Source organism: Crotalus tigris, unplaced genomic scaffold, assembly GCF_016545835.1.
Source record: "Crotalus tigris isolate CLP2741 ecotype Arizona unplaced genomic scaffold, ASM1654583v1 scf7180000017753.6788120, whole genome shotgun sequence".
NCBI lineage: Eukaryota > Metazoa > Chordata > Lepidosauria > Squamata > Viperidae > Crotalus > Crotalus tigris.
The window spans coordinates 2,023,111-2,036,091 of record NW_024096615.1 but is presented as its reverse complement, the minus strand read 5'-3'; the positions used below and the strand labels follow the sequence as shown (position 1 = coordinate 2,036,091).

The window sequence follows — 12,981 nt, the reverse complement described above, 5'->3', positions numbered from 1 at the left end:
CAATATGTTTAATTAAGATTAAATTGGATTATGGTAACTGTAAATTTATAAAGCTTAAAAACAGGATTTGGATTTATATAAATGTAATTTAGAAATGGACCATTTTAAATATGCTATACTATTTGAGGGAAATAGAGAGGGAACGTTTAATGTATTAATGTGAGTTATATATATATATATATATATATATATATATATATATATTTTGTTTTTTGATGATTGATTACCCCACCACCACGGTGTTCCTAGAGCACCTTGTTGTAAAACTTAAAAAACCAATAAAACTTGTTTTTTTTAAAAAAAGAAATATCATTTGAAGTTGTTATTAAAGTTTCAATAATATTTGTTGAATATATCATAATAGAAACATTATTAAATTTGATCAGTTTTCAAGAAATCATTCAATCCACTATGAGAAACAAACAAAAGCAGCTGGGCTCCTGTCATAACACGCAGTAATGACTTAATCAAATTAAAAAATGTATGAATCTATTTTTCATTGTTTCTAAAGTTTTTCTTTAGAAACTTAAGAATACACCCAGTGTTGTCCCAGACCTTGAGAACAGGGTGATTGCAATGATTTGTTTTGTTTCTGTGTGGTGTGGTCTGCATTGCTTTGGTTGTGGTATTTTCGCTCTTTTGGTCATTTGTATTCTTTGTATGACAGGTTTTTTAAAAGATTGCAAATCACCCAGAGTCATTTAGTTAGGCAGTCTGTTCTTTAAATTAATTTTAAAAAATTAAAGGAAATAAGCAATATGTTATATTACTTCAGTGCTCTACCAGAATAAAACTATAATCTAAGAGATAAAAAGTCACAATACATGATGTCAGGGACATATGATTGAAAAGTAGTTTACCTTCTCTAGTGCCACTTGGGAAAATCAGTAAAAGTCAGTTGCTACCTGCAGGAGTGGACTGGTTTCTTTTTATAGAATTGCAGAATATAAAATGAACCTTATTATTCTCTTTTAACATTGTTTTCATCCAAACATTACTTGAGTCCAAAAGATATTTTTGACTATTTTTGTTCTCGTTTATCTAGCTTACTATCTTCTTAAATCCTGTTCTCTGTTAACAAGCTCTGCATTCATTCTGTTTTCCAGATTCGAGACAAAGATAGAATTACAAATGATTATTAGTGAAGAGCAGAGACTTTTTAGTTGTCCTAAAAATGTCAACGCAGGTTGACATTAGTTTTTCAAAATCATGGCAAGTATTCAATTTATAAAATAAAGCACATATTTTTCCACACAAAGGGCCACTGTTTAATTTATTGAATCTCCAGTGGGAAATGCATGCTATGATGCTAAAGAGAAACTACCAACCAAAATAGAAATTACTTAGATAAGTAACCTAATTGTCTGATATCAAAATAAGTCTCATATACCTTTAGTTTTTTTCTTTGTTTTTAAAAATATTTATTTTAATTATTGTTAAAATTATTTCATTTCAACTGCTGTTTTATTACATGTAAATTACTTTGAGTGTCACTGGGGCTCACAAGCAGTAATTATATTTAATTTAATACAGTTTAAATTGGACAACTTTGTCCATTGAATATACTATTGCCTGTTAAATTGAAAACAAGACTAGTAATTTTTAAGTTTTTTTAAGATATAAAATCATTCACTGAATTATGCAGTCTTCCCATAAGAATAGAAGAGCTCCACTTACCTCGTATGTGAACTGTGATTCCATGTATCATATCACGAACTTTAAGTATTGGAATAGAAAAAGAAAACATTATCTTTTTCAGTGTTTTCAGTGAGTCCCCCCACCTATGAGCAGCAACTACTAAGTTAAAAATGTCAGTAATTGCTACTGTAAGACATACCAAAGTTTATTACTTTACAGAGAAATCACTTTAATACAGTATTATTTTATTGCCAGGGATGCACCAAATAGTACTTGGCATGGGTTACACCAGACATTTTAAACAAATCTGGGGTTCAGTGAAAAGAGAAAAGCAATAAGCAAAACATTGGTCATGTAAAAAAATACAGAACAGTTGATATATTACCCTTAATATCCTGCATATTAAATAGTAACTTTAATCAGAATAGATGTTACAGCAGTGTATTTTACCAAATTGTTTACTGACAAAGAAGATTGAACCAAAATGTATTCTTGTATTTAACAGCAATAGGACAGTGGTGACATGGTTAATAATACACATTCAACTCTGCTAGTTTGGCATATTTTAAATATTGCTTCCTATATAAAAGATGTTTATCCATATTTTAAGTATTTATATTTCATTTGAGCATTTCTTCCTTAAACTTGAAAAACTTAGTTGAGCCAAAGTTAAATGTTTCAGATAAAAAAAATCTAAAATGTATTTAGTTCTTTTTACTCAAGTTAGTAGGCATCAAAAATATTTAATACTGGCTGAATCACATCTTTGAGAAAACGGAATGCTGATTCTTCCTTGCTATACATAATCAAACATACACTCAAGCACATATTTATAAAAGTAGTATTTAAATGCCAAAGCTTCCATGAACATCAGAGGCAAAGATTCAGGCTTAAATGATCACATACCTCAAAAAAATACAAATATCCCTAAGCAGGAATCCTACTTGGTTGCTGCTTCTCAGATTGTTCTTTGATGTTGTTAAAAAGGCTAATTTCAGTCTTGGGCCAGAATGCTACAAATTTTTAAAGTCTGGTTTCACAGGATAAGTTTCTTAATAATAGTTGAACAATAATTGATTGGATTTTTCTCTGACCCATAAATCATGGCTTGCAAACAACAATGGCTATGTCATAAAATACACAAAGCCAAAATCAATAAATATATTATGGCTTAGTTTGATGCATGATCAGCATTGTCATTTATCAAACTTATATCATCACTACCAGCACAAATTTGTCAAAGTTTGAACCTCAGATGCCTTCGAAATGTATGCTTTCATCAATCTACAGAAAAACAAAGGTGGGCATTTCTAAGTACTACATTACTCACCATTACTTCCAACAGCAATTGAGTATTTCAGACCTATTTTTAATAAAAGAAGAATAAAGGATTTTTTAAAATAAGCAGTTGTATTTTGTCTATACAAATAGAAGCAGTCTCCTGATTATTTTTAAACTTGCTAGGAATAGGCAATGAGATGAAACAAACAACAACAAAAAAAAAAACAAGAGGAAGAGAAAGGTCTTTTAAGTGAGTTTTTTAAAAATCAAGTCAATCAAAAGGTTTTAATAGATAAAAAATTAATGGAAATGATAAAACTGCTGGTTAAGGCTTGAGACTGAATGATTCCTGAATTACAACATGAGATAAAGTATCCAGATTCACATTTTGGTCCTACAAATCCTGCCTGGAATACAAAATGCTGAGCACGTTCAACTAAAACAAAATAAACTTACCTAGTGGGAGAAAGGACATATCATATAAGGATAAGATTACAAATAATTAATGTGTTGAGTTCTAGTATTGAATTTGGTTCTTATACACATTTAACTATTTATTAAAACTTCAAGGCTGAATTCATTCTATTTCTTTCTCTAACTTTGTTTGAACAATTCTGTAAGGGAGATTAATCTGAATGTTACTGAATCTAATGGACCCATTCATATGTTAATATTTAAAACATTTTGATACAGGATTATAGCCTTTCTTTTTAATACTTCGCACATTTACTTGAAAGTAGATCACAGGGTCGATTCCAGCCCTGATAAAATGTTAAAATAACAGCTATTATTGATAAAATTTAGAATATATCTTACCTGCCAGATAAAAAAATGAAAAAAATGCAACAATATGATTGGTTGAAACCCTCAACTTCATCTTCACACGAATGTAGATTCACAAGAATGTCTGAACTTCAAAGAATGGACTCCAACTGTATATAAAGATAAAAAGGGAGAAATAAATGATTTTGTTTCTGAGCATCTCCTGGCATTATCTCAAAATCTGTGGCATACCTGAGTAATATCCATAAAAGAGGATAGATGCCACACTGTTTATGAATTAAGATCTGAATGACATATGCTTATTAATTTTAGTATTATTTACAACTTAAGATAATCAGAATGTCAATATTTGGTTAACAATATTATTTCAGGTATAATATAAATTTCAAATTCCAGAGATTAAGAATGAACTCCACATTGCCCAACTGCCAACTCTTTGAGTGAATTATTTTGATTTTCTAAACAAATAATTTGTTAGTAATTACTTTAAATGATTTGAGCTATCCTACCCTTTAATACTGGATTATACATTCACTAATTTAAAAAATTATGCTTTCAAATTCTTAAATTATTACAAAATGAATTATCCACTTAATTAGACCAGCATAATCAAAATTCTGCAGAACACATAATTGTAGTGTAATTTTTTTATTTTAATAATTACAATATTTTTATAATTCCTCATAATTGTACTTTAATTGTTTTGTTTAAAAGAAATTATATGAAGCTGAAATGAAGCAAAAGTACTTTTCAGGAATAGAAAACCTGCTTATTTTTATGTAATCACTGTTGCATTTTGAAACCCTGCATCAATGTTTCATGAATTCTGTATTGGAAGCTGACAGTTATTAGGAATTCATACTGTACCCTATGGCAGACATGTCAAACTCGCAACGTCATGTGATGTCGCGCAATATATCGGAGCTTTTTCCACATTGCCAGGAATGGGGTGGGTGTGGTTTCCTCATGATGCATCCAGCCCGCAGGCCAGCAGTTTAACACCCCTATGGCATGAATATTCCTTAATAATGGCAACGATGACAAATCAGAGAAGAATATTTTTCTCTCTTTTTTTTATAATATATTTTATTAATTTTTTAACATGGTCACCTTAATATTTGGTAAACAGTTTGTTGTCTGGGTTTACATTTAAAAAACATTTGCTAACAATTGGTTTCTATTATCTATAATCCAAATAATAGCTTTACTTGATTTCCTCTTCTTCCCATTATGTTCTCTTTTACCAACCTTAAGTTAATACAATTCTTATTGTTTTGATAGATAACTTGAGTATAAATTTTTTTCTAATATTTCTGCAAATAATAATCACATCATATAATATTCCTTTTCTATCTAGACATTCTGGTTGCCTCATCATAGATCCCATTTACAGTTCTTGTTTACATTTGTTTTTTCCAGGCAGCTGGGGCCTTGCTGATTGGATCTATGCATTTAAACTTCCCAGTGCTTGCTATAACTGTGAGTGGAGAGGGGATTCAGCTTTAAAACCAAAAATCAAACAGCAGCAGTGCATTCAGGGCAAGTGCATCTGTGATTCCTTGTATCTAAGAATGTCAGGCATAGTTCAGTGCAACACTTGTTTTGCAGCTGTCTTTCGCAGTACCCTTTTCAATCATGGAAACTGTCCTATCTGTAAACAAATCACTAGTCTACAAGGACAGATTACTTATCTAGGGTCTGTGATCTCTGCTCTTCAGGCAGAAATTAGGTGTCCAGTTCAGCCCCTCTACTCCACTGAGCCTCCAAGCTATCAGCCTCCTCTACCACAAAGATCCTACAGGAGAATGGCAGTGTGGAGAATCATGGGATCTGGCAGGCTGAGAGCTGTGAACCATAAACACAAAGCTTTTGCTGTGTCCCTGCCAACAGATACAGTGCCCTTGCTGACCTTAATAGGGACATTAAGGAGACAGGTAAAGGTATTTGTGATGATAACTCAAATAAGCAGGGGATCTTGATCCGAGATGAAGAACTTGTTTTTGACAGGGAGAAGTGCGAATCAGATATTACACATCAGTCATGCAAGAACAGAAAGGCACCCAAAAAGAGAAGACACCTTCTAGTTGGTGATTCAATTATAAGGGATGTAATTTAGAAAAGGACACAGAGGTTTCGAATGAGGTCAGGTATCTTCCAGCTGCTACTGCCAGTAGGGACGAGAAGCGTATTTGTAAAATAATGAAGAATGCCAGCAAGGACTGTGATGTGGAGGCTATTGTACATCTTGGCACTAACGATCTGTCCCAAAAAGATGTACTCACTGTGCAGAATGATTTCCAGAGCCTGGGGCAGGAACTTAGCACAATAGGCTGTAGGCTTATTTTTTCAGAGGTCTTACAAGTGTATAAGGACCAAAATGGAAAAGGCCAGTGTATAGCACAATTCAATATGTGGCTAAAGGAGTGGAGTAAAGGGGAAGGCTTTGGATATATTAGTCACAATGTCAGCAGCTGGTCCAATGAAGAAATGTACAAAAGAGATGGTTTGCATCCATCAAAGAAAAAGATTGAGTTACTTGGCTATAAATTCACAGATTTTCTGGAGGAATATTTAAACTAAACAGCGGGGACAGTGAGCTAATTCATACAGAACATCCCTGTCCCCGGCAATCTAAAAATTATAGGGCTATCAGTGCATGTAACATAGATGTGTGTGTGGACAAGAATATCAACATCAATAAGAAATAACTACATCTCTACAGAAATAGAGCACAACAATGATGAAAACTGTCCTGAATACATATGGGTCAATATAAAAGAGGAGGGGGGAACGACATTGCCATAAGTGTATACTATAGACCACCCAACCAAACACAGGAAATAGATGAGCTTTTTGCTAGTCAGCTAACTAAGGTATGTAGGAAGCACATCACAATAGTAATGGGGGACTTTAACTACCCTGACATCAACTGGGAGACAAACTCTGCATCAAGAAATCTAGCAGACAACTTTGTCTCCCAAAAAGTAGAGAAGGGAACTACGGGATTAGCCACTTTGGACCTAATTCTCACTAACAGAGATGAAATGATAGAAGGTGTTGAAGCCATAGGAACCTTGGGAGGAAGTGATCATGCAGTATTGGAATTCAACATTATGGAAACACAAGCAATAGAACACAGTCTATTGGACTATTGGAGTCTTGGACTTGAAGAGAGCTAATTTCAATAAACTTAGAGAGGGTTTGGGAAGGATTCCATGGATGAGAATCCTCCAGGGGAAAACAACCCAAGAGGCTTGGGAAATTTTGAAAAGTTAGATAATAAAGGCCCAGTCTAGCACAATACCAACAAAGAGGAAAAATAACAGCTCTCAAAAGAAACCAGCATGGCTGTATAAAGAACTCTCTGATCAATTGAAAGATAAAAAGGACAAATATAGAAAGTGGAAAGAGGGACACATAACTAAGTCAGAATATCAGCAAAATAGTCTGAGCTTGCAAAGACGAAGTGAGGAAAGCTAAGGCTCAATATGAACTAAGGCTTGCAACCAAACTCAAAAATAACAAAAAAAGTTTCTTTCAACATGTAAAAAACAAGAAAAAAGTGAAAGAAACGATTGGTCCATTAGTGGGTGAAAGTGGCAAGAAAGTGACAAGCAACAGGGAGAAAGCAGAACTATTTAACTCATTTTTCGCATTACACAAAGGGAAAAAACAGACCAACCTATCAAAAATAGTGTCATAAAAAACAAAATAGAAATACAAGATAAGATAGGCAAGAAAATGGTAAGTGAACACCTGTCCAACCTAGACAAGTTCAAATCACCAGGACCAGATGGATTACATCCCAAGGTTCTTAAGGAGCTGGCAGATGTGATCTCTGAATCACTGAACTATATTTTTCAAAGATCCTGGGGCACTGGGGAACTACCAGAGGACTGGAAAAGAGCTGACATAGTTCCCATCTTCAAAAAAGGGGAAAAAAAGGACCAAGGAAATTACAGACCTATCAGCCTGATCTCAATACCTGGGAAGATTCTGGAAAAGATAATCAAACAACGAATCAGCAAACATCTACAGGCAAACAAAGTCATTACTAAAAGCCAACATGGGTTTGTCAAAAACAGATCATGCCAGACAAAGGAGGCTAAAACATATAAGGAATGGTTGCTGGAATTGGGTATGTCTAGTTTAATGAAGAGAAGGATGAGGGGGGGACATGATAGCAGTGTTCCAATATCTCGGGCTGCCACAAAGAAGAGGGAGTCAAGCTATTCTCCAAAGCGCCTGAAGGCAGGACAAGAAGCAATGAGTGGAAACTAATCAAAGAGAGAAGCAATCTAGAACTAAGGAGAAACTTCCTGACAGTTAGAACAATTAACCAGTGGAACAACCTGCCTCCAGAAGCGGTGAATGTGCCAACACTGGAGGTTTTTAAGAAGAAACTGGACAGCCATTTGTCCGAAGTAGTATAGGGTTTACTGCCTGAGCAGGGGGTTGGACTAGATGACCTCCAAGGTCCCTTCCAACTTTATTATTATTATTATTATTATTATTATTACAACATTTAAATATTTGATTCTATTTTTCTCTTGTAAACCATCCCATAACTTTTACCTTACTTAAGGAATAAATAAGACTAAAAAGAGAGAAAAAAGAGCAATAGTAAAGAGGAATAAAAAGATCCATGTTTCTCCTAAGCTAATACATATTTATTTCCAAAATTTTTCCATTCTTTTTTACCATAATTGAGAATATATTTAATCTTTAAATATTCCATTTAATAAATCTAATCATCTGGTCTTTTAACTTTTATTCAAAACATTTTTTTTCAATCCATTGTAATTTTCTTAAAATCAATCATATTTAAACAGTGCTTTTTTTGTAAAAAAAAAAAAAAAGGTGCTGGAACTCACACACATCATACAACCCGCCTAGCCTACCCTACAAGGTTCCATCCAAAAAAGGTGCCAGAACTCCATTCTGGGCGTTCTATGACAAAAAAGCCCTGCATTTAAATATCTAAAATATATCCTTATATATAAGCCATTCTAACTCTTTTATATTACTAATATCAGGAAATAACAGAAGAAAAGAGAAGAAAGAAAGAGTACTATGTTATTTGAGGGACTCCTCTCTCTTAAAGTAAAATTCATATCCAAAATCTTTCTATTACTTTAACCATATTCAAACAGGTGTTTTTTTTAAATATTCTCTCTGATAAGCCCCATCATTTATTTTCTTAATTTTCACTTGGCCTTCTTTTTTTGTCCAATATCTTTAAACAATATATTCTGTTGAATAAAAGAGTCTTTCCATATTCTTGTAAATGTCACTGTAGATATAAAAAATAAGTCAAGTACAGTATCTTTGTAAGAGACATTTGCTCTTCCATGTTTGTTGAAAATCTTTGTATCTCTTATCATTTTTTATCTCTCCAGTTCTAGTGGTGTTCCTGATGTCTTTGCAATCCATATTGACCTGTCTTTTTTCTTATTCTCAAATTTGTCTTGTGGTCTTAAAGTATAAGTTGCCTTTTCCAAAACCAATATTTCTTGTAAATTTTTTTCCACTTGGGTTAAATCATACTTCTGTAAGGATCCACCCCACTTTGCATCTTAAGAAGACAGAACTCTTGGAATAATTCTTCCAACAGGAATCCTTTATTAAGAAAAAGTGGTTGCAGGCGTTCTAGACAGGACTTGGGGTTCAAGCTCTCCCATTCGAGGTTTTAAGGGGTTCCCCAGTAGTCCCACCCAATCACTCCCCTCTTCCAGTGACAGTTTCAGGCATCACAATCCCACCCCCTTTTCTCCTTTCTTCCGTCTGGATGGAGACTTCAGATAAACTACATGAAAGGTAAATAGCCTCCTTTGTTATGATGAGGCCTTTTGGTGCTAACCACCTTCAAACTCTTTGAAGTTGCAATACACACATTCAGTTCCTTAGAAGTATACTGAAGGAAGTGAGGGCCATAAAGCCCCGTTGTTCTCCCCCTTCTCTCCCTCTTATGGCAGAATCCAGAGAAGGCAGAATTGGGGTTTTCTATATTTGATAACTAAAGATGAAATATAATTGGATTCTGACACTTCTTTGTTGTGTTAAGTTCCATCTTTGAGTCTTTATCCTCAAATTTGTGTTCAGTTATCTGTTTTATCTGCTCCTTCTCTATTGTTATTTCCTGGGATTTTTTGTTGTAAAGTTAAATTGGAGATGAATTGGTTTATGTTTTCAAAGTTATTTTGGATTTCTTTCTGGTTTGAAGTCATTGTTGTCTGAATTAGTTGCAGCATCTCATATGCCTCCTCTTGAAAGGATTTATTTTTTCTTGATAAGTTCTTTCTACAAGTCTGATTTTTAATGGTCAAGAATTGAGGTTCTCTTTTCTCTGCAAATAGTTTTAGAGTCACAGTTTAGTAGATATTTATAATCCAAAAAGGTTTTAAAAGTTTTCCTGAAGTTTATAATCCTCTCTTTGTCTGCAACCCAAGTTGTTTTTTTTGTCACAGCTGTTCTCTATTGTTATAGCTTTGAAGGTCACACGCACAGATTAGTTTTTTCCAAATTTTGCCAAGTCCTGTATAAAAGCCATAGCTGTCATAGTCTTTATCCACCATTAGATGTCAGCACCAGCTTATTTTTCAAATTATCAAAATAGAAAATTGCTTTTAAAATGAGAATCTTAAACCGTTCAACAATCCAAACTTATCCAAATTAGGTTTTATATTCATTTCATTTCATTTCTGTATGTTTTGGTCCTCCATAAAAGGTTTAATTCACTGCTTCCATTAGTAAAAGGGTTGGGCAAAAATCCCCCTCCTCCACGTTCGGAGGTCTTTTGCTTTGGAGGAATTTTTTTTCCAGGAAAGTTAATAAGTAGGATAGAGAAAATCGATGATCTTACCCAGATTCAAACATGCTGTTTACAATCAACTTAAAATAGTGCTTTTTGACTCCAGTTGCTTGTAGCTTGGGCTAGACTCTGAAGTTAGGCTAGCCTTTCTCCTGTTGGTCTCTGGAATGCTTATCCTGGACCAATCGGGTTGACTGCTGTCTCTCTGTGGTCCACCGGACTTCCTTCCTTCTTTGCCGACTCTTTGGGGTGGCTTCTGGCCCATTTAGGGTCCCCTAACAGGAAGAAATTCAGCCAAAGAGCACGGAGCACAGAAATCCCTTGGCTGCTGCACTACTGCTCAAGACCGGAAGTCCCTATTTTCTTTCTTTCTTTTTTTTACTATTTCAAAACAACAAAAGAGATGCACAATGCATATCTAGCCTGGTTCATTTAATGCAAAGAAAAGTAGTGAAGATGTTTGATATATATTTTTGTCACAAATGTTTTCCTGCTTGTTTCTGTCTCTAAAATTGAAAATCAAAGATAGAGGAATACTGAATACTGAAGCTCATGTGTTCAAACATCATGCCAGCCTGCATCCTCACTTGTTTGCAGCCCTTCACCAAAGGTTCAAGGACCCACTAGCATAGACCCGGAACAAGACCATCACCCCAAGGTCAGCAGTCGGTGGCCGTATACACCCAGGAGTTCTGAGAACTGGCATGCTGGCTAACCACATGGCCAGAAGACATCCTGATTGACTGCTTCAAAAATGATCTCACAAGGACATCTACCACACCTGTATTTCGCATGGGTCTCTACACACCCTACAATACTGGTATATGTTGGCAGATGAGGTAGAAATTGACCTCACCTGGGACTGACACCATAGGGGCTGTGGATGGCGCAAATCCTCCTGTCATGGTTCTGATAGATGAGACCAGTAGAAATAAGAACTCCGAGGCAATTGCTTTCCTCAAAGAACACATTTAATGGCTACATAGTATCAGCACAAACAAAGGTAAAACCAAGAGTGAAAGTCCAGCCCCAAAGGTTACAAAGTAACAAGCTGAACTTCCCAACCCCTGCAGTGTGTCATAAATCACAATCTCCAATTAACTACTTTGGCGGGCTTTTTAACGGTAGCTTCAGCCCGCCAAATCTTAGGTAACTTGACCTTGGTTCCCACAGAACAATTTATTGTTATGTCTAAACTAAGAGAATACATCTTCCCCCTCCAATTACTGTGGCAACCGAAAAGGAAGTAAAGATGGCTGCAGCCAAATTTGGTTGAAGGTTGACAGTCGGATCCCCTAGAGAAGAGAGAAATCCTGTAGGTGGAAAAGGAGTTAGAGTCAGGAATCACCTCTAGGCTTGTTCAGATATTTATCATAAAATTTACATACTAATCTATCAGCTTTCACATCAATACTTTTTACCCAGGTAATCTCTGATAGTGGGTATCCTTTCCACTGTACCAGATACTGTAACTTTCCCTTGTATAACCTTGAATCAAGGATTCATTTTACTTCATAATGTGTCTCTCCTCCATGACAAAGGACCAGGTGTCTGTCTGGAAGGAGATCTCAATGAAGTCTCTCTGTATGGTTTCAATAGGCTCCAGAATGAGCTTTCCCTAAAAGATGAGGGAGCTTTACTTCCCAGTGACTGGATTTATAATCCACACTATGGGAAAAGGTCCAAGGAATTTTTGTTCCAATTTTTTAGTAGGCAACTTGAGTCTTAGATATTTCATAGAGAGATAAATCTTTTCACCCACATGAAATGGCCTCTGGGGAGCCCTTCTCTTGTCTGCCTGTTCTTTGTAATTTTTTGAGGCTTTTATTAGAGCTACTTTTGCATTGTCCCAAACAGCTTTCCAAGAAGTCACCCATGATCTAAAGTTTGAGAAACAGGAGGGTTCTGAGTGAGTTCAGGCATGGGAATGAATTCCCTACCAGTAGCTATTTTAAAAGGAGTGAGTCCAGTGCTGCTATGCACCATGTTATTATAAGCCACCTCAGCAAAAGGGAGGAGGTCAGCCCAGGTTGTTTGCTGGTAATCAACACAACACCTAATGTATTGCTCTTCCATAGCATTAGCTTTTTCAGCAGCCACATTCGTAGATGGATGAAAAGCTGAAGACAGTCCCTGCGTGGACCCAATAAGTTTAAGAAAGTGTCTCCAAAACTTTGCAGTGAATTGCATTCCCTTAGCTGAAATAATCCACTTTGGAGCTCCATGGAGTCAGTAGATAAGTTTGAGAAACAGTCTTGCTAGTTTCTTTGTGGAGGGAAGACTGAGCAGGCAGTGAACTGAGCTTGCTTTGAAAAAAGGTCAACCACAGTCCATATTACCGTATTCCTCCTACTTTCTGGTAATTCCACAATAAAGTCCATGGCAATCTCCTCCCAGGGTTGGGAAGGATCTGTAACTTGTTGCAATAATCCAGGGGGTTTACCTGGATGTTTTTTCATTGTTGCACA

General features: G+C 35.3%; 1 protein-coding gene across 7 annotated transcripts in view; it reads right to left on the bottom strand.

Annotated features, from left to right (window-relative positions):
- Positions 1-12,981, bottom strand: part of CNTN1 (contactin 1) — a 370,454-nt gene that overhangs the window by 168,245 nt on the left and 189,228 nt on the right. For all 7 annotated transcript variants that reach the window (XM_039340676.1, XM_039340675.1, XM_039340674.1 and 4 more), the window contains 3 exons: positions 3,736-3,851; positions 2,969-3,001; positions 1,678-1,716 (listed from right to left, as the gene is read on the bottom strand). In XM_039340676.1, the coding sequence (XP_039196610.1) occupies positions 1,678-1,716; positions 2,969-3,001; positions 3,736-3,796 (133 nt within the window). In that variant the 5' untranslated portion in view covers positions 3,797-3,851. The remainder of the gene's footprint in view (positions 1-1,677; positions 1,717-2,968; positions 3,002-3,735; positions 3,852-12,981) is intronic.